Source organism: Haliotis rubra, unplaced genomic scaffold (assembly GCF_003918875.1).
Source record: "Haliotis rubra isolate DU_JTF1 unplaced genomic scaffold, ASM391887v1 Scf147, whole genome shotgun sequence".
Taxonomy (NCBI): domain Eukaryota; kingdom Metazoa; phylum Mollusca; class Gastropoda; order Lepetellida; family Haliotidae; genus Haliotis; species Haliotis rubra.
The window spans coordinates 750,155-772,175 of record NW_025765414.1 but is presented as its reverse complement, the minus strand read 5'-3'; the positions used below and the strand labels follow the sequence as shown (position 1 = coordinate 772,175).

The following is a 22,021-nucleotide window of genomic DNA, read 5'->3' as shown; positions in this document are numbered from 1 at the left end:
ATTCAGGTATTTAAGCTTACTGTAACAGTAGAATTACATTAACGTAAATTCTGGAAATAGTCCCCACATGGGTTAAATGTGTAAAGCCTAAGGTGAGATCTTGTATACTTACGTGTGCAGGTCAAGGCAGGGGTTTCCCTCTTCCCGTCTGAAATACAGCGTGCTGTCGCTTTACCTGAAGGAGAGTACCCAACATTGCAGGTGTACGTGGCATCGGTGCCAACCGCTAGCGAGGAAAAGACAACCTTAGCATTGGCCACAGGAGGTGGGGGGTCCACAAACGTCGGAAGCCAGCTTGAGGAGGATGAGCATCGTATCGGCCGTGGCGTACCCTGCGAGGTACAATGGAGGGTACTTATGTATACGGTAAAAATGCATCCAAACAGAATCTAAGAAAAATGAGATATTAATGTATTATTTGAAATAATTAGGAGTCAATGTTGATATCTGATGTTTGAGATTGCATGACTTGCACGTTCCAATCACTATGGCTGTACAGTAACCGCTCTTGAATGATTGTAAGACGTGAAATTTGTATTTGCACGATTTAAGTTTTAAACCAAAAACGAGGGTTAGAAACACTGATGCATGGTCAGAAAATTACGTACAGAGAGTTACTTTTTGAAAAATTGACTAATAATGGCGCCCCATGCAAGTGTGGTGGGAGCTAATGCGTTGGACGTGCATCCCATGCGTTTGGTGATAAGAGAAATGGTGTTCACAGGATGTCCGTCTCTTAAAATTGAAACTGAAAAGAGAACTTCTCAGTTCACGCTTCCCTACTTTGTTTTAAAGAGTATACTTCCGAGCGCTGAGGTAATACGTCTCGAAAGTTCAGTAGATCTACAAACATTTCCTGAGATTGCATTTAAGGAAAAGTCTGTTGGGCAAGTATGCCAATCGTTTGATGGTAATGATTCATAGCGAAGGTTCAGACCTAAAGGATCCATGGCGGTTTGGATTTAAGGTATAATTAAAGACCAAGTACAGTCAATGTAAATGTTAAGATAGGGCATCATCGTTCATGTATGAACGGATAGAACTGTACTGACGTTACAGTATGCGAGGAATGAAGTATGTCCAGGCGATAGATCACTACGCGATTAGGGTTTAACATACGAGTGGAAACAAGTCATGTGAACCTTCGTGCCGAGTGAAAGTCGGGGGAAAACATGTACCCTATGTAAACGGTCAAGACTATGCGCCACTACAGAACCTTGTTATGTCATATGGTTGACGTTCTGTCTCATGGAGTAATGAAGCCGTCTTGGAGTATTAGCACCGATGTTATGTTGGACATCGTCGAGATATGACCCAGTTCAATGAATTGCGAAATGGCATGTTCAGAAAGCAAGTCTTCATACCTGTTGATCTTTCATTGTATTTATAGTTGGAATATCTGATCCTTGGAAATGAACTTCCTTTATCGTATGAGCAAGTACCGGCAGCGGTATCTTTTACGACAAGCCATCCGCTGTCTTTACTGCAGCCGCCCCAATTCCGGTTGATGTACCAGTTTCTGTAATCTGCGGGACTAGAAAATAGAAATGTAATAAGATAGTATTATGGTACAAGATCCTAGGAATATAAAAATCAGTATCCCTGGCGGAATGTGAATGTCCAAGTCTTTGGTCAATATTAGGTGTACACACTGATTTCCGAAGTTTGGAACGTAGGGAACGTGTGTGGACGAAGTTTAGTCATATCCAGGTGGTCTTTGCATGAAAGATGGAAGGGAATGCGAGTTCAGGTCGTTTGTCGCTTTTAGCAGTATGCGAGCAAATAGAGGAATCTGTAAGTAAACAGTGTAAGAATATAAAAACAGATTCCTGGTCATTGCTAGGACCAATAACCTCTGAGAGTTTGCTCCTGCGAGATAGCTAAGGTGAGGTGAAATTGGGTTATTACGTCGTGCTTGAGAATATTTCGCTCATATGACGACGTGCATGTATGTGTATGTGCGGCTGCTTGTACTAGCCCAGACTTAAGCCAAGCTGGTTTTATAGTGGTAGCCCACTGAGATACCATGGCGCAGTGAAGCATGAATACCCCACTCAGACACATTATACTGACTCCGGGCCGACCAGTCCTTGTTGTACCCATTAATGCTGAGCGCCAGGCAGGGACCAACAAGTACCATATTTTAACGTCTTTTGGTATGACGCGGTCGGGGGTCGAACCCGCGACCTTCCGCTCTCCGGGCGGACGCTCTAACCACTACACCACGGAAGCGGTAGATAAAGCTAAAGCTTCTGGAGACATGAACACGGTACATACGGGTTGGCATAAGATTACACAGACCATGTCGATGCCCATGGATGTCCTTGTACAAAGTGCAACTATTCTGGCGTTAATAGGGACATTACGTAATTAATACTTACCCATCTATCGCGAAATAGTTCATAGAATATTTGTAATATAAAGGAAGATTTTTCCAAGTGGAACTCCGTAGCTTCTTTCTGGAGAACCAGTTGAGGTAGTTCGTTCCTGCAGGGTTAAAGTCCAGTATTCTAACTGCCGACTTCTTTTTTAAGAGCACAACGCGGACCTGTGGACAAAGTACAAAGATTTTATCAACAGATGGGTAGTTTTGTCTCGTACAAATTTGATAGAGGAAAGGACATAAAATTGTACATGGCCATGACTTACTCGAGTAAGAATTCGTGTGTACACCTGTTGACAAATGGCAGATGGCTTATTTTGGTAACCGGGAGATTAAGATTTCGTAAGCTTTAAAAGGAAAATATTGATAGCCTGGGTGAAAGTTTCGTGGGCGAGTTGTTAGTCGTTTTGCAAGGGTACAAGAAATGATAGCAAGGGCGATTACTGTATTCACATATTAAACAGGGGTATGGGAGAAGATTGAGTCGAGAATAGTTGGAATTGAAATAGCACGTCTGTTTAACATTTAGGAAATCAGGAAGGGAAATGTGTTTGTGGATAGGATGCTGATGAGTGATGAGGGAAGGTTTTAGGGTATATATATACATGTATTTGTATTAATTTTGCGTTGCCAGGGAACCTTCTATAGTGTGCAGTGCAGTAACTTGGATTAACCTCCAACTGTATGGAGTTTCATAATGGTAGAAATAAGGCGTAAACAATTCATAAAATTTAATTCAGTGAAGCTTCTTTACGATATTGGTTTTTGGTACTAGTACAGAACAGGATTCGTTATGAACATACGCGTTTGAATTAGGTAGAGTACTGGAGGTAGTGTATGGAAGTGAAGGTAGATTTGGGATAGATGGTTTATAGAAACATATGTAATTTGTTTAGTTTTAAGCCGCTTTTAGCAATATTCCAGGGGGGGGGGGGGGATACCAGAAATGCTTCACACAATTGAGCGCATGTGGGGAATTGAACCCGGGTCTTCTGCGAGAAGAGTGAATGGGTAGCTATGCCCTGTTTCAGCACCTAAACATGTTCTATAAACCTTTTGTATTATATTTCTCTTGAACTGTCAATCTTCCGTTTTCAAAGATCGCTTTAGCAAAAAAGCTGTCATAGTAAATTTTGGAGGGGTTTTATAACTTGTAACTACTTATAGGGATTTAAGTTTCTAAACTAAACAGTTTAAACAGAACATGTACATGAAAGATTAAACATTTCATACCTCGACTTGGTGGAGACATTCTTAAAGTCGCGAGAAAGCAAAAATTCATCTTGGATAGCAGAATTCTTTCAAATATATCTGATTTTACTATTGTTTTTAGGTAATAGTGATAACGGATTATGTCAGGAAATAAGGGGAAAATACCCTCTTCAAACCAATCTTGGTCCAGTAGTTGAGCAGCGTACTCCTGAAATGGGTGTTACAGGGCAATGACGTATCGTACGTGACGCAGCCAGGTTGGAGAGACTTGGGTATTGGGAAGTCCCGTTTGATGGACTTATCCTGCCAAGTCTTGGCCGAGTTGACACCGTTACCAGGGATTATCCTCATGCCCAAAACATTGCCGTTGATGTAGGAAAATTCTGAAACAGGATAGTATTGTTAGTTGAGCGCTTTGAAACGTGGGGGTAGCGTGTTTGTATAGGAAAATATTCGGATGAGCTGTTTGACTGGCATTTAGTAGCGATACATAGGCATCCATAAACCTGTATGAACAGTTTGGGAGCAGCTCTTACATTAACCTGATGAACGAGGAAGGATATATGGTGGCGTGTGGTCCTGTACAGCCGAGTTCACGAAGGTAAACGGCGAGCTAGGAGAGTCCTTTGATGGGCGACTGTTTGGGAGCTCTACTGCCTTGAGCAGTCTTGACTTCAGTCCTGCACCACAACGAAGCACATGCGATACATGTGGTCTCAGCTTAGGCAAGCGAGTTTGTTCAAAATTGCCCGTTCACCCAGCAGAAAAACGGGTACCCGCTTGGATAAAGTCATGTGAGTAACCTAACAGGCAGCTTGGGTTATCCGGGGTAATCATCAGAATCATTCTGATAAAGTGCTGCGAGGAATCACTGACTTGGTTTTACGCCGCTTTAAGCAATATTCTAGCAACATCACGGCGGGGGACACCAGAAATGGGCTTCACACCTTGTGCCCATGTGGGGATTCGAACCTGGGTCTTCGGCGTGAAGAGCCAACGCTTTAACCATTAGGCTACTCCATCGCCCTGCGAGCAATCACTTGCTGTTTGCAGACTGTGGTACGACTTCATTATATTATATGTTGAAGGTGTTTATGAAGTTAACATCAATGAATTTGCACCAAGCAAATTTCTGGATAAGAGCCAATTTGTCCGCCGTGATATTGTTTGAATTTTGAAAGGGTGGAAAAATCCAGAGGTGAAAGGTTTGTTGGGCTTACGTCAGACGCATCACCGAGTGATGTTTTCTGATGTTTCGTTAAGAGGGTCGCAACTACATTTAGTACACCGATGTTATAACGTCACTTCCGGTTTGTTTAAATACATAAAAAACGTTTGTAATGGCGTTATGGACAGACAATTGCAACAGCGGGTTGGCCTTACGGGAGCACTTTAGGCTTGGAGTTGACCATTTCTTGCTTGCCAAGCAGGCGATGCTGAAAGAGCCAGATCTCCAAGTGAAACCTTGTTTGCATTTGTAAGTGGCTTTAGCACCGAAGAGGACAGAGGGTGCGGAAACAGTAGCGTCCACGACGGTAGGGGGTGGACCACAGTTAGTGACTGAAAAATCAAAACGCAGAATGAAAGATTAAGATCTTGTAGTTTGACAAAACAATAGAATTGAAGTAGCAAAGGATATATTTTAACAAAACTATATTTACGTCCTCGGTGTAGACACAAAGAACTTGGCACAGAAACCTCTGGAACTGTAAATGTAGTGGGCGAGAGTGCTAATAGTTTTGAATTTATGAGGATTGTGACAAATTGGTAAAAGAATGGCTAAATGCGCGGGGTTTTTTTTTATTTCAAATAGTTGTACACAAGCAACCAACACTTTCGGTATATTCGTAGGATTTCATGCAAAACAAATGTCCAACTATGTCTGGAAGCACAAAATACGGGTTGGCATACAAGATTGGTATGCATGTGGAATATACGGGTGGATAAAGTTTGGTTATACTTACTTGAACATTTGTAGTTTGTTGAGGACCATGTACCACCAGCTTTGCAGAGGATTGTCCGGGTGCCGCTTGCCTTGTAACCAGGCTTGCAACTGTAGGTAGCAACCTGGCCTACGGTGGTTGCAGGTGCGGTTACGAAGGCATTGGATATGGTTTTCGGCGTGCGGCAATCGAATACTGAAATATTATATATATATATATATATATATATATATTATGAGAGTGGTCAGAAGGGTGAAGCTGAGGCGTACGTTTCATACACTTAGTGATTCCATGTACTTGAACCGCGTGGTAGGATTTTGCCAAAGGCTTGTGTCTAGGTTTACTTGTTCAAGGTAAATGTTGAGAATGTATGAGGTGTACAAGTTATGAGTGAGCGAGTTTAGTCTTACGGCGCACTGAGCAATATTCGAGTTTTATGGCGACGGTCTGTAAATAATCGAGTTTGGACCAGACAATTCAGTGAGCAACAGCATCGATGTACGCAATTGGGATATGATGACATGTGTGAACCAAGTCAGCGAGCCCGACCACCCGATCCCGTTAGTAGCCTCTCACAAGGATGGGTTACTGAAGACCGATTCCAACCCGGATTTTCAACATTTTCTAAGTTGAGAATGTTGAAGTGTGCATCGATAACTTGAATTGAAGGCCAATTATATATGGTGATGTTTCTAAATTTTGACTAGTGTCTTTGCAGTTTCAGTAGTACATTACTGGCATATAGCAATATACTTTTCAAAAACTATACGTAGTGAATTTAACCGGTATATTGGGCAATATATGAAGTTGTGATCATCGGCATCATCTAAGTGAAATATACCGATAGTTTACACCGAACGGACAACTGAACGGACAATTGAACCGACATCACGTTTTTTAAAGATATTTTAAACAGAATTACTGAAACATTTACTCAAATTCTCAGCTTGTTATCATAATGACACTTGTATGGCTTTAGTACATATGATCGGTACTAAATATGCAATGTCATTCAGTTTCAGAGACTGAAGTTCGCAATGTATTGTAATAAGCATGGGAATATTGCAATATGTTTTATCGTCCGAATCACAGCACAAGGCAGGGAGATACAGCTGGATTTCATACTTACATGTACAGGTGTACGAGAGCGAGGTCCACGTTCCATCTGCTTGGCAAGTTATCTGTGGCGAGTTTTTGCCAGCGTAGTATTTGAGGCAGGAATAGGTCACTTTGGCACCAATGGCTATTGAAGAGTAGGACGCGGTAGCACCCTGCAGAGTTGGGGGTGAACCACAGACATCAGCGGCAAGCTTCACGTAGATTCCCATAGAATCTGCTTCTCTGTAGTCTGAAAGATAGTTGAAAGGTTGGTTGCTGTTTTAACGCAGCAGAGGGGAATAGTTCAGCTATATGGTTACATAGAATCTGATCTTGATCGGCATGATCAATTGACGGAATTGGGATAAGACAAGTGAAGAAGTCGGCGAGCTTCATTCTGTTGAAGTAGGAATTAGTCGCCTCTTATGAAAAGCATGGGTTGGCGAAGGCCAAGTTTAAATATTGGATTTAGGTGCGATCAGATGTTTTATCGGTAGGATTACTGTAAGAATTTGCGTGGACGTTGACTTACAAACTGCATTGCCGTAGTATTTGTTGGAGTTGGAGAACCTGACCACAGGGAATTTCTTTATCTTGTCATATCCACATGGTCCGTTTCTGGCCGTGTCTTTGACGAGCATCCAACCAGAGTCACTTCTGCAACCACGCCACGATCGGTTGATGTACCAGCGTCTGTACGTGTAGCTGAAACAGTGGTCAATATGGAGGTGAAGAATGAGTTTAGGTTTACGCCGCACTCAATACTTGTCGAGGTATACGGCGGCGGTGTGTAAATAATGGAGTCTAGATTAGACTGATCAACAGCATGAGCATCGATTTTCGAAATTGGGAAGGAATGACATTTGTCAACCAAGCCAGCGAGCCCGACCGTTAGTCGCCTCTTACGACAAGCATGGGTTACTGAAGATCAATTCTAACCCGGACCGTTATGGGTCTGGATGTGACTAAGCACATACAGCTGTGTTTGACGTGGCAGCTTGCGATTTAAGGGAGATTACATTTCCAATCAGTAAAGTTGGAGAAAAAGATATATACACACTGAGCATAAAAACAGTCAGTACTAGGCGAGGTGAAATTGGGTTTAACGTAGTGCTTGAGAATATTTCTCTCATATGACGTGCATATGTGTGTGTATAAGTGGCTGCTTGTACCAGTACAAATGGAAAATTAGATAGGCACTGTAATAAAATCATTACAGAAATGGACAAAGTGGAACAAAAACATTGTGTACATTATCTTGACAATGAATAACTCGGCACAATGTCAAGACATGTGAACGTTTGCAGTCCATTTAGACCCTCGACTTCAGTATCTAGTGAAGACCACCACGAGCGGTAATAACTGCCGGACAACGTCTATGCATGGAGTGCACCAATCGATGAAGGCCATTTGCACCTGGAACCACGCTCTGAGAAAGGCCTGGTGCAATAAATCGGCTGTGTTCGGCCTTGGTATGACATTCAGTCTCCTTTGAATTACATCCCAAAGTTCAATAGGGATCAGAAGGGCTGGCAACTGCATAATGTTGACACCGTTCTGCTGTAGAAGTCCCGTGTAGCTCTGGCATTATGGGCCCGGGCGTTATCATGCTGGAAAAACATGGTGTTTCGGTGACGTGCGAAATGTGGTATATCGTGGGGTCCGAGAGTTTGGTCGATGTAGCGCACCGCCGTGATGCCTCTTCTCCCTGACCAAGGTGTTGGAACACCACATGACCCACGCTGGCCACGTCGTTGCCATATTCTTGTCCTGCCATCTGCAGTTGATACGCAGTACCGGTCATCTGTTAACAGAACATGTCTCCATTGCCTGTGTCGCTAGTTTTGGTGTTGTAGGGCAAACTGTAGACGTTCACGGCGATGACGAGGTGTGAGGATAGGTCAACGTAAGGTGTACGGCAATGGAGGATCCTTCTGTTAAGACGTCGGCGTACTGTATCAGATGCCTGCATGAAGGGATTCTTTACATCCTGTCGCAGAAGATGGCGGTCTTGTTTGTGGTGGTCCTTGGTATGCCAGTACGGGGGCGATCATTTGTGGTGTTGGTGGCCCGGAAACGTTCCTGCAGCCTGTAGATGGTCCGAACGTTGACCTGCAACTGATTGGCAACGGCTTGTGCAGTATGGCCAGTTTCAAGTCTTCTTAGCGCCTGGTTCGTCCGAGCTGTCGCGAGTCTCTGCATGCTGCAGACGTTGTAATGTGAATGTTTCAACCAGGTTAGGTTCATGTTATAGGGCTGGTCCTTGCGAACAGCACGAGTTGCATGGAAAACATTTAGAACACAATATCATCTCCGAGATGAGGTTGCGTTGACCAATTCCTGGGTTCCATTCTGAGTTTGGGTAGGAATGTCTTTAATCATGTAAAGTTGGAGATGTTGTCGAAAATATAGAATCAAAATATTAAATATGTTTACAGTTACCGTTTCTCTGAAAATTCCAAACTGACGTTTGTTTTGCTGCGTAGTATATAGATATATGTGAGACAGATAATGTATCTTAGATAGGGCAGAGGAGAAAATAGCTGGCCTTTCACAGCATGCATTTTACGCCGATAAACCGGTTGGGCCTTTGAAGCATGGGTTTAGGTGGTAAGTGCATCGTCCATTCAGCATGTGCCCCGATGGGCTGAATGCGTTTAAAGTATATCGTGGAGGTATGCAGTGGCGAGAAATGAGCGACATTACTTTTAAATAGTGAGCAATATTCCAGTTCTATGGTGGCAGTGTTGTCCGGACCGGACACTCCAGTGTTGACCATGATCACTCTACGAAATTGTGATAAGATGACGTGTCAAGTGACCGAGCCTCACCATCCGATTCCATTAGTTGCGTCTCGAGACAATCAGGGGTACGCGAACACCGCTTGGTGTTGATAAGCACTACATGGCTGAAATGTTACCAAGGCTTCATGAATTAATGTTACATAATGTAAAAGAAAACTAGAAACAGAAACTACTAGTATGTAGTTTTTCTCCCTCTTAATGAAAAGTGACGCAATTTCTTGTTCAACAAAATGAACAATACCCGCCGTAAGCCTTTAGAGCAGGTGCCAGGGTGAGGTATGTTCGACTCAACGTACGTTTGCCTTACTTACAATTTGATGGCGAATCTGTTGAATGTCTGCTTGGTGATTTTATACCATGAAGAGGATATGAGCTTTGCTTTCGAAAACCAGTTCATGCGGTTGGTGCCTTTGCCGTTGAATTTGAAATAGTAACTTTTTCCGCTTTTGGACAAGACCACTAGAACCTGAAAGAATAAAATGGTTCCATCAGAAACGTTGGTTTACTGTTTGAAGGAGAGAAACAGTGAATATACATTAAACATTGTCCGTTTGCTGTACGGAGAACAGCACAATTTTGGAATGTGACAAGATACAGTAATATTCAGAATTTATTTAGGTCTCTTTGCAAAGAAATTAGCGGGCGTATTGATTTAGCGATATCCACGCTTAGAAAACAACAAGCCTTAGTTGAAGATGCAAGGAAGTGGTGCATGTTTAAGTACGGGAAATGTGGTCGATGGGCTTATAGGCCAAGATTTTTTTATAAAACCATAACAGTCTTCGCTTACGTTTGTTCGATAGAAATGGGGCGTACCTCTAAAATGCCAGCCTTTCCCCAATCGTTGACGATACTACTTTTGAAGTGAGTTGAACAGGCTTTGGACTTTTCCTGGACGAAACATCCTGGTTGTATCGAGGTGGACAAAAGAGGGCTGTCGTGGGCGATGGCGTTGTTTTCCCACGTTGGAACAGTGCTGACGCCATTTCCGGGAGCAATGCGAAATACAAGCACCCTGTTGTTCTTGTAGACAAAATCTGCAACAAAATCTGACGACTGAATGTGGGGAGCTACTTGACTGACGCAAGCTGTAGAAGTAAATGGTTTAAGAAAGGTTATTTAAGTTCATAAAAAAATTTTTATAGGCGTCGAGGTTTCGGTCTCATTCTGAACAGAATATATATTGGCATGGAAACAAAGGATGGAGATCAAGCTTGTAGCAATCTTGCAGCATCAAGGCGGCGGGAGACCAGATAAGCCGTTTACTAATTGTAACCATTCGGGGTATTGAACGCTTGTCTGGTTCGAGGAACTAACGCTTTAACCACTAAGTTGCTGCAGGTTAACGCAAGGGATACAACCTTTATGTCGGGTTGACAAGGCTGAAGTTGCCAATGCGAAAAACAGCAAGGATTAAGGGCTGAGACAATGTCACAAAAGCGTGAAATTTCACAATGTGGGTATATGTACCTTATTGTGGGAGGGCATCCTGGAAGTAAACGTCAGATAGTGGTAAATGGTACTTACGCGTACAAATGCGATCCATTGGTGTCCAGGTACCATCTGGTCGACATATTGAGATAGGGGTGCCGCGAAGTCTGAAGCCAACGTTGCACGTGTATGTTGCCGTTGCGCCAAATGTCGTGATGGGGGCGCTGACACTTGCACGAGCGACCACTGGAGGCGAGCCACAGTTTTTAACTGAACAAAAATACATGATAGCTATTAAGTTGCTGTCAACGTTCATATTCAGAAGTTATACAATATATAAATATGCACATAAAATCTGACAAATGTATGAAAGTAGGACGTATCTAGCTCACAAGACAAGTGATCGCCAAGGCTGTATTCGATATTATCCAGATGTAAAGGGTGAAGCAGACAATTCAATGATGGATATGCATATCTGTACAATCGTGATGCAAAGAATTTCAACAACTTCAGCGAGCCCTGTACACCCGTTCCTTCTTACAACATGGTTGGCGATGGACAAAAACAGTTATTCCGGGGGTTAGCTTTGCTGAGGTAGCTGTAGCTATGAGAGCAGACATGGGCGTCACACATTGCAGTCATGTGGGGAATCGAACCCGGGTCTTCAGCGTGAAGAGCTGACGCGCCGTTAGGCTATCCTACGCCCTTATGTCTATAGTACCCTCCGTCTATGTACTTACCGACGCAGGAGGTGGCGTGGGCCGACCATGTCCCATCCTTCTGGCAGGAACTCAGACCATGTCCGCTGATGCTGTAACCGGAATTACAGACGCAGGTTGCAACGTCTGCAAGTTTGCCATGCGTTGCCCTACATACACCATTTGTTAAGCGGGGGACGGTGCCACAGTTGCCCTCTGAAAAATGAACATTCCATGGAGGCAATCTATATTTATGCGTTTCACATCATTAACAGAACATAATGTTCATTGTGCAAGTTACTTTATTAAAAGTTCATCGTTTAACGTTATAGTCGGCAATATTCCAGCTATATACGGCTTCTGTAACCAGTTGTTCGGATCAGACAATCCAGTGAACAAAATTAGCATCGATATCGAATGACATTTGTCAACCCAACCAAGTCAGCTCGCCGGATGACCCGACCGCGTTAGTGGCCTATTGATATTAGCATATGTTGCATAAAGCCGTTGTAACCCGAACCTTCATTGTGACATTTGAGATCAGTTGGTATATAGTCTTGAATGACTGATGTATTAGTAAAACTTTTCATGTGTGGAAAGTCAAATTTATGGAGAGCCTAAATTTGTGAAATTTAAACTTCAAGTAGGAGTATCCTGCATTTGAGTAAGACCGTCTATAGCAAAGCTAGGCCCAGCTATATATTAAAGACGAAAAGGGGATATTTTTGGTGAGCGAGGAAACACCAGGCAAACTTTTCAGGAATGTTGCCGAATTTTGCAACATTTAATTTTAAATTCTTACGTGGAATTTTATACGCGTGTACCGTCATTTTAAATATTGAAATTTCTCAAAACTTAATGACCTCTGAATAAACTTCGTGTCAATTGGTCAACTGATAATTGTTCCTTGTTTGAAAATTACGTGCGAACTGGCTTCCATTGCTCCAAGATTATACATTTGGATCTGCACATACAGGTAGCATGGGAATGGGACACGATTTATACTTACGGTATATTCCGAGTGCAGATTTTCCGCTGGGGAAGAAAGCAATGGCTAGTTTGTTGGACGGAACATAGTTGGACTCTGAAAGGAAATGTTTAGAAATCAAGGAAGTGAGCTAAGATGGATTATACCATCTAGTAGTAAGTGAAGGGGACAAGATGTATTCAAACTTGGTTGAGCAAATAATTAACCGTCATGGTAATGTTTCAGTGTAGATTAAAGTTGCAGTGCGAGTAGACTTACTACGGAAAGCTTTTGGGCCATGCTGCTTATACATTTCCTGAAACTTCAAGAACACAAACAGCATGGCATTTAAAGGTTTCGTAGTTGGCTATGGAAGCAGCATTTTAGACCCAAGTCATACTTTATTCTGCCTCGATATTTTTTTTTTTGGGGGGGGGGGATTTACAGTTGAGTTAACATACATAATCTCTGTATTGCAAGGCCTGGAACACATCATTCAGTGGTCAGCAGCAAGCATTGGTAAAGTCATATCGTGGCGACTAACAAGTGATAAGATGGGATACATTGATGTAGGTATTCAGTATTTGAAGTTGGGAGAAAATGTAATATTTAGAGGTAATTATCAATTATCAATAATAAAGTTATTTAAAAAAACACGCAGATGGGGGGGGGGTAGTTTTGTTGGGGGAGGAGAGTGTCTTATCTTTTTGGAATCTTTAAACAATGTTACGATGTAATTCAGGAAAGTGCTCTTGAATACATGAAGGTAAACGTTGTCCTGTGAAAGGGAACTTACTGCAAAGACCGCAACTGTGCGCGCAGGACACCATGTAGGTCGGAGTGTTGCAGAACTTAGCCTTCACAATTGCTGCACAACCTTTCTCATCTAGTTTGAAGCATTGTACTGGAATAGAACAGGAGTAACGTTGGTTACTTAACGCAGCAGTATTCCAACTCACTTTTGGTCCAAGATAGATGACCTTGTATTCTTGCCATTAAAAAAGTACGTACGTGTATAGTTTTGAAAAGAGAATAACTAGAAAATTGATGTGACGAAGACAATTGTATTGTTATGAATGTTTAAAAAAAGTCAGTTCGTTAGGTTGATTAACACCTCAACCAGCAATATTCCAGCGATATGGCGGCGGTCTGTAAATAATCGAGTCTGGACCACACAATCCTGTGATCAACAGCATGAGCATCGATCTGCGCAATCGGGAACTGATGACATGTGTCAACCAAGTCAGCGAAACTGACCACCCGATCCCGTTAGTCGCCTCTTAGACAAGATAGTCGCCTTTTTATGGCAAGCACATGGGTTGCTGAAGACCTATTCTACCCCGGATCTTCACGGGTCTCTAGTATTAGCAAGAACACTCACTTGTAACATGGGTATTGCCATAGCCGTAAAGACGTTACAGGAAGTAACAAACGTTGCAAAGTGTCGTTATGTAACGGGCCATATTAGAAGAGATGACGGAGGTCATGAACAAGGTCATCTTGACAGCTACTTATACGTTACTAACAGCTCGATCCGCAAGCCGAGCACCTGTACGTAACACCGTTTATTAATTCTCTTGTAAGCCGAAATCGCAATATTACTCACCAAATGATGGTACACAGACGCAGTTTGTCGAGTATAGGACCAGTGGGCTTTGACAGCTCTTCCGGCACGTTTCTGCAAAAAAAGGAATACCGTAATTGTTGAGAGAGACTGGGAAATACAGTAGCGTTTGCTCGCATGAATTAGTGAGCGAGTTTTACGCCGCTTTTAACAATATTCCAGCAATATCACAGCCGGGGAACATCAGAAATGGGCTTCGCGCATTGTACCCATGTGGGGAAATCGAACCCGGGTCTTCGGCGTGATGAGCGAATGCTTTAACCAGTAGGCTGCCCCACCGTCCCTCGCATGAATTAAACTGGCACTTGTAATAGAGCCGACAATTAGAGGTCTCATTAACTTTAGGTTAAGGAGTATTGTTTTAATGCCGCTTTTACGAATATTTCAGCAATATCACGGCGGGGGAGGTATGTGTAAGCTTTCAATTGTCACGAGCACGCGGGACTATCAGAAAGATCAAATATATAGTTAAACCAGGATGTCATGCATGCAAACATGAGCGTTATTACAGGGAACACTTGTGATCGATCCGTCAAATTTGAAACTTTGCTTCCATAAAATGAAATTTTTACTATCGTACTGAACGTTGTGAATTGCCAACGAGTATTTGCGCGCCGTTTTGAATGCAGAAATGCGGCAGTGTATTTTACGGGCATATATAACAAGCCATTGGGCGAAGGGTCATCATTTGTGTCCTGGCGAGCAACCTGCATAATGGAGTCATGTCAGGAGCACGTTCTTATGAAACCGTCATAGCGAGCGACTTGGGTTTAACGCCGCTTATAGCAATATTGCAGCTATATCACGGCGGGAGACGCCAGATACGGGCTTCACACACAGTACCCATGTGGGGAATGGAACCCGGGTCTCCAGTGTGATAAGTTACCCGTTTTAACTTCTTTGCTCCCCACCGACCCTAAAGTCGCCAGAAACGTGCCATGGGCACAAGGACGTATTGCACGAGCAGGACGTGGGCTAGTCAAAGGTTACTCTGGGCACGATAAGCAGTGTCCCCGCTTGAAATATTGAGATTAAATACACCCACAAAAAAGGTAACACTGTTAAATTGAAATTGCTTTTAATATTAAGCAGATGTTGTACTTACTTCCGGCTGTCCATCCGCAGAGAACAAGCACTAGCAGACAGGACAACACCAGACTGGGTGACTGAAAGTTGAACATCGACGACAATGAAATTTACGTTTGCAGAAAAATGGAGACCGTATCTTGAAAACACCGATGGGGCCAGTCACAATAACACGCAAAGGCAAAGCAATTACACTATACCGAAGACATGGCCAGGACAAATAGAGAGGGGCTAAAGCATAGAAAATGCGACCCCAAAACTGTCACTGGGAAAACAAACTCCGCCCAGAACGATGTCTAGTGTGACTGTACAAGAAGCATATATCCCTTCGGTAAGTCTAGCAGTTCATTTAACGTGGTAAGACCTATCAAGTAATAAAATGTAATACCGTATTTCCTTTATTAAGCGCCGGGCCTCTATTAAGCGCCGGGCCTCTATTAAGCGCCGGGCCTCTATTAAGCGCCGGGCCTCTATTAAGCGCCGGGCCTCTATTAAGCGCCGGGCCTCTATTAAGCGCCGGGCCTCTATTAAGCGCCGGGCCTCTATTAAGCGCCGGGCTCTCTATTAAGCGCCGGGCCTCTATTATTAAGCGCCGGGCCTCTATTAAGCGCCGGGCCTCTATTAAGCGCCGGGCCTCTATTAAGCGCCGGGCCTCTATTAAGCGCCGGGCCTCTATTAAGCGCCGGGCCTCTATTAAGCGCCGCGCCTCTATTAAGCGCCGGGTATAGACCTTTGCAGTTTTTCGCAAATGTATTCTCCCTTGGTCTAAAAATATATATATATTAAGGAATGGTCCCTTAAATCATAACTTCCTGTACTCATCCCCGCTTTTAAAAATACAGGGTATTTTAATAAGCGCCGGGCCTGGAGGTCCGCTGAAATAAGCGCCTGAGGCGCTTATTAGAGGAAATATGGTATGTTGCAGAGGAGTTTTGGTTCAGTAAATGATGTTATATTTCACATGTGTATAACAAAACAATACTGTTAATTTAAAGATTTTAAGGATGTATGTAATCTATAATACACGTTACATTTGATTTGTATAATGTTGATTATAGAAACTGATTATTATAATATTTTCCTGAAATTACTTCGAATTCTGTTTATTTTGGACTCTTTCACTTATTATGCACATGTTTTATTCAAGGCCACACAAGGGTTCGTGTTACAGTCTGTACTTGAGACCTCTCCGCTACCAGGTAGCTGATGCGTGGTTTGCTGACGTCGCCATCGGTGTACACCCACTGAATGACGGTCAGTCGACTCTGCAAGGCAGTTGGATTGTCAGGGTTTTCCTCAAACCACTCTCTGAGGGCGACAACTGCGACACGGCTGTATGACTGGTATTCATCAACAGTTCATCAGCAGTCCGTAGCTACAAGGTATTGTTTTTTACAATAATTCCTTAAAACCCGACAAATCAGGGATGAACGTAAATCCTGCATGTAATTAACATTGAAGCTTTTGGAACAGAATTTCTACATTTCTATAGCAGAGTATGTACTACCTGTTACCTACACGTTATAATGGAATAGTCCAAATAAAAACACAGTGACAAACTGAAGCTATATTATTTATTTTGAAAGATGGACGAAAAGACAGTAATTTGAATTTTTATTGCTGCAATATTAAAACAGTTTATTTTCATAAACATTTCGGTTTAACCTTTTAGTCTAACGGTAGTCGGCATCATCATATTGAAAACATTAGCTTAGCTGTTAGAAATTCCGACACTGTTGTATCATATAAATCAAAAAGACAAATGTGAACCTAAATATTATTCATATGAAATAAAGAAGTTATATGTTTTGCACACAATATTATGATACATGACAAGTGCACTTAATTACGATTTATTTAGAATAAATATTTGAAAAAAGACGCATCATGTGAATGTGGCCATGGATGTGAGAATGTTTTTCATTACTTCTTTGAATGGTCATTGCATACTACTCAAAAACAGAAACTGTTACAGTCTTTAGAAAGTATTGTTAAAATTAGAACACTGATTGGTATTAATCATATCTTACATGGCAATGCAGGTGTCTCATTTATCTCTCCAACAAAAGTTTTCTCAATTAACTTCTGTTGTACATATGCTATTATTGGGAGGGGTCTTTTCTATCAATAAACACAATCAAACCTCTCAATGACAAAGCTGTTTTTATATTTGATAGTAATTGATAGTAAAATCAATTTGAGAAGACAAATCATTTATCATTTAATCACAACAAAGTTCTATTTACCCACAATCAAACTTCTCAGTAGCGAACCTGTTTCAGGCTCAACCCGCTCTACTCACTAGACAGTGGACTGTTCCATTATACCCGTAGGTGTTACCCTAATTAACCTTCTAGTTCAATGTCTGTCAACTGGGTGTCTGTCAATTGGGAGATAACCTAATTGTGTTATATATTTCTGGAATTGTTTGTGACAAGGGGCACCGTGGACTGTTATAATCAAAACAGTTTATTTGATTAAAGTCCCTTCTCGTACATGCGTTATTCACGATTTTAACAATCCATCAGGTGTGTTTTTTTGGAAATGGATTGTACCAGGTAATCCGAGTGGCTTTCTAGTCACGTGATGGAAAAGGGGAGTGCATTTCAAAGGCTGCAAGCATGTAGAACTAATCAAGACTTTTCGTACATTATCTGACTAATCTAGACAAAAGACTACTATTTGAGGTCTCAAATAGTTGAGAATATTCATGGAACTTTGTTTTAACTGAGTTTAAGTTCCATATTCCAATACCAAGTCCTGCCTTCTCAATTCAAATCCACACTGAAATACTCACGCGTACTGAAGACATCATGAGTGCTCGCCTCAGTTTGCTCATGTCGATCTGGTGAAGAGACTGTATGCTTTTATACCCCGTCACCGTGCCTGCGTATTTGACTGATACAATCCCGTTCCCGACTTTGGTTCTGGCATGTCATGTATGCGAAAGACGTTCTATCAGGTTTTCTATACATTTTGCTGCACTTCACTCTATATGTTGCGAGCGCCCAAACGCAACCGACATGCACGTGAACATCGTACCGGTTACGATACGGACGACTGTATTTCTTCCAGTTATGTAACCAAACACTTTCTTGGCCACTCAAATGTGATAAAATATTTCTTTGAAACCCATTGACACGGTTTTTATTCTCAAATTGCGACAAGACAGAGAATATCATCTGTAGACTTGTGTGATTTCATTAACGAAACACTCAATCTTTCATAGTTCTTTCTTTCGTGAATAAAATAGATTTTGAATTATACGTTTAATTATAAAGTTAGCACACTTTCTGGAAACAGCACGTAACTATGTCGTATTTTATATTTTCAAATAATTTCAAATTGTAGTGGACCTGTGAAGATCCACGTTGGAACTGGTATTCAGCAACCTATGCTTGTAAGAGACAACTAACAGAATCGGGTTAACACATGGTTCACACATGTCATTGTATCTGAATTGCGTAGACAGACGCTCATGATGTTGATCACTGGATTGTCGAGTATTTACAGACCGCCGCCATATAGCTGGAATATTGCTGAGTGCGGCGTAAAACTAAACTCACTCACTCAATCACTCACTGCTGAGTGTGGCGTTAAACAACAAACAAACAAAGAAATTAGCATGGCGTTGGGTTTTCCGATGATTCCTCTATACATAGTCGAGGGCGGTGGGGTAGCCCTGTGGTTAAAGCGTTCGCTCGTCACGCCGAAGGGCCCGGGTTCGATTCCCCACATGGATACAACGTGTGAAGCCCATTTCTGATGTCCCGCGCCGTGATATTGCTGGAACATTGCTACAAAAAAGCGGCGTAAAACCATACTCACTCACTATACAGTCTCTCTGCAGGTTTATCATTGGTGGCTATGGTGATGCAGTTGAAGTGGCTAGTAACCTTTCACTGTGGGTTCGAATCCCAGTACGATTAAGTTTTTAGGTTCGTTGTTACCATACCACCAAGGTGGTAAATTTCTAAGACCTGCAACCGACATTGGTTCAATGTATGAAGCCCATCTCTGGTGTCCCCCCGACGTGATATTGTTGAAATGTTGCGAGTACCTACAAACGGTTTAATCCGTCTGTGATTGCTTTCAATTTCAACAAATTAAAAACAATACGATTGTTCTCTTGACTAGTGGTGGTCCGATTAATTGAAATAATCGAAGATTGGTCGCAGTGGCCAAACGACCAAGCAATCGATCACATTTTCTCATAATCGAACAAAAACGATTTTGGAACCGCTGTAATAGAGTTTGAAATACTTGATGATGGAACATATCTAGCACGTTGTCAGGGCCTGAAAACGTGTTCTATTTCTAAGAAAACTCACTTCGCTTTCTGAAAAGTCATGACTGAATATTTCTTGAAAAATCTGGGAAGTAAAAATGTTACACTGGAATTAAATCATTTTCCACTGGATGTGAAATCTGCAAATGTAATTTGTGCAGTTTCTAAAAAAAACAACAGAGAACCAAATGTTTTTTTCTTTATACTTATCTATAACTACAACCTGAATAGGAAAATCTAAAAAATGACGCTAACAATTATTTTCGATGATTGGTCGTTGGTATTGAACCAATCATCAATTGTGAGATTTCAACCAATTCCCAACACTACTCTTGACACACATCGTGGTATTGATGTCTGGTACCTTTCCTATAAAACTATAGACATACAAATTGTCATCTTTCTTGGACCCAAAGTGAGAGTGCGTGACTGCGCGAGTGTGTGAATGTGTTTAGTTTTACGCCGCTTTTAACTGTGTTCCAGAATATCACGGTAGTGGAGGTGGGGTGGCAATGGGGTAGCTTAGAGCCGAGGACCCGAGTTCAATTCCCGACATAGGTACATGTGTAAAGTCCATTTCTAGTGTCCCCCGCTATATATTTCTTTGTTTATTGTTTAACGTCGCACTCAGCAATATTCCAGCTATATATTCATATATTCGGGTCTAAACCAGACAATCCAGTGATCAACAGCATGAGAATCGATCTACGCTATTGGGATACGATGACATCTCAGCAAGCCTGACCTCCCGATCCCGTTAGTCGCCTCTTATGACAAGCATGGGTTACTGAAGATCTATTCTAACCGGGACCTTCAGGAGTCACATGGGGCGGTGGGGTAGCCTAATGGTTAAAGCGTCCGCTCGTCAAGCTGAAGATCCGTGTTCGATTCCCAACATGGGTACAATGTGTGAAGCACATTTCTGGTGTCACCCGCCGTGATATTGCTGGAATATTGCTAAAAGCGGAGTAAAACCATACTCACTCACTCACTCAGGAGTCACATCGATTTGTAGCGCTGACTGACTGACTGACAGAATTTGGTTTTACGCCGCTTTTAGCAATATTCCAGCAACATTACGGCGGGGGACACTAGAAATGAGCTTCACACATTGTACCCATGTGGGGATTCGAACCCGGGTCTTCGGCGTGACGAGCCAACGCTTTAACCACTAGGTTACCCCACCGCCCCTTGTAGCGCTGAAATAACTGTATCAACAGGTCAAGTCAAATAGTACTAGCTCAGGGGAGGATGAAAGTAAGAATTAACGCCCGGGAGAAGTGTTAGTGAGTGTTGTTTTACGCCGTTGTTTGCAGCGCTTAACACCAAAATTGGCTCACACATTGTACCAATGTGGGAATCGAACCCGGGCCTTCTGCGTGAGGTGACAAGGCGTTAGGGGTCGGGGCAGTACAGTTGTTAAAGCGTGGACCACTCACTTACACAATCATTTTCGCTCACTCACTCACTGCCATCTCATTCACTCACTTGGACGGTGGGGTAGTTTTTCTTTTGGCAATCCACGCGAGACTCACCATGTTTCATGATTGTCCATACGACTCACCATATTTCAGGACTGTTCAGTTGAGTCACCATGATCATGATTGTCCATACGACTCACCAAATTTCAGGACTGTTCAGTTGAGTCACCATGATCATGATTGTCCATACGACTCACCATATTTCAGGACTGTTCAGTTGAGTCACCATGATCATGATTGTCCATACGACTCACCATATTTCAGGACTGTTCAGTTGAGTCACCATGATCATGATTGTCCATACGACTCACCATATTTCAGGACTGTTCAGTTGAGTCACCATGATCATGACTGTCCATACGACTCACCATATTTCAGGACTGTTCAGTTGAGTCACCATGATAATGACTGTCCATACGACTCACCATGGGAGCCGTGGGGTAGCCTAGTGGTGGAAACGTTCGCTCGTCACGCCGAAGACCCGGGTTCGATTCCCCACGTGGGTACAATATGTGAAGCCCATTTCTGGAATCCCCCGCCGTGATATTTCTGGACTATTCTCACTCACTCATCTATCCGCTCGATCTACACAATTGGGATCCGATGGCATGTGACGATATTTCCGATTTTTCAAATCCACAATTATGATTGTTTGATTGTTTGTTGTTTTACGCCGCACTCAGCAATATTCCGGCTATATGGCGGCGGTCTGTAAATAATCTAGTCTGGACCAGACAATCAAGTGATCAACAGTATATGCACAGAAATGGGATACGATGACATGTGTCAACCAAGTCAGCGAACCTGACCATCCGATCCCGTCAGTCGCCTCTTACGACAAACATGGGTTGCTGAAGACCAATTTTAACCAGGATCTTCGCTGGCCCTTCCCCAATGAGCTGACGCGCTGTCAGATAACTGAAAAAGTGTTACAAGCGGCGATAACCCCTGGGTATTGGGATTCAAAATCCGTGTCTGAAATCGTGAATTCGCTCGCTCGCAACAC

General features: G+C 42.6%; 1 protein-coding gene across 1 annotated transcript; it reads right to left on the bottom strand.

Moving 5' to 3' along the window:
* Window positions 1–113: 113 nt before the first annotated feature.
* LOC124269750 (CUB and sushi domain-containing protein 1-like) lies at window positions 114–18,116 on the bottom strand. Its single transcript, XM_046704779.1, has 17 exons — window positions 18,044–18,116; window positions 15,266–15,326; window positions 14,143–14,214; window positions 13,333–13,440; window positions 12,579–12,653; window positions 11,612–11,785; window positions 10,968–11,141; window positions 10,257–10,477; window positions 9,752–9,906; window positions 7,169–7,341; window positions 6,668–6,886; window positions 5,560–5,733; window positions 4,979–5,155; window positions 3,761–3,978; window positions 2,382–2,548; window positions 1,365–1,534; window positions 114–332 (listed from the first exon to the last, which is right to left on the bottom strand). Exons 1-17 carry the CDS (start codon window positions 18,083–18,085, stop codon window positions 247–249), a joined length of 2,466 nt encoding a protein of 821 aa, XP_046560735.1. The 5' UTR covers window positions 18,086–18,116; the 3' UTR covers window positions 114–246.
* Between the last annotated feature and the right edge of the window lie 3,905 nt (window positions 18,117–22,021).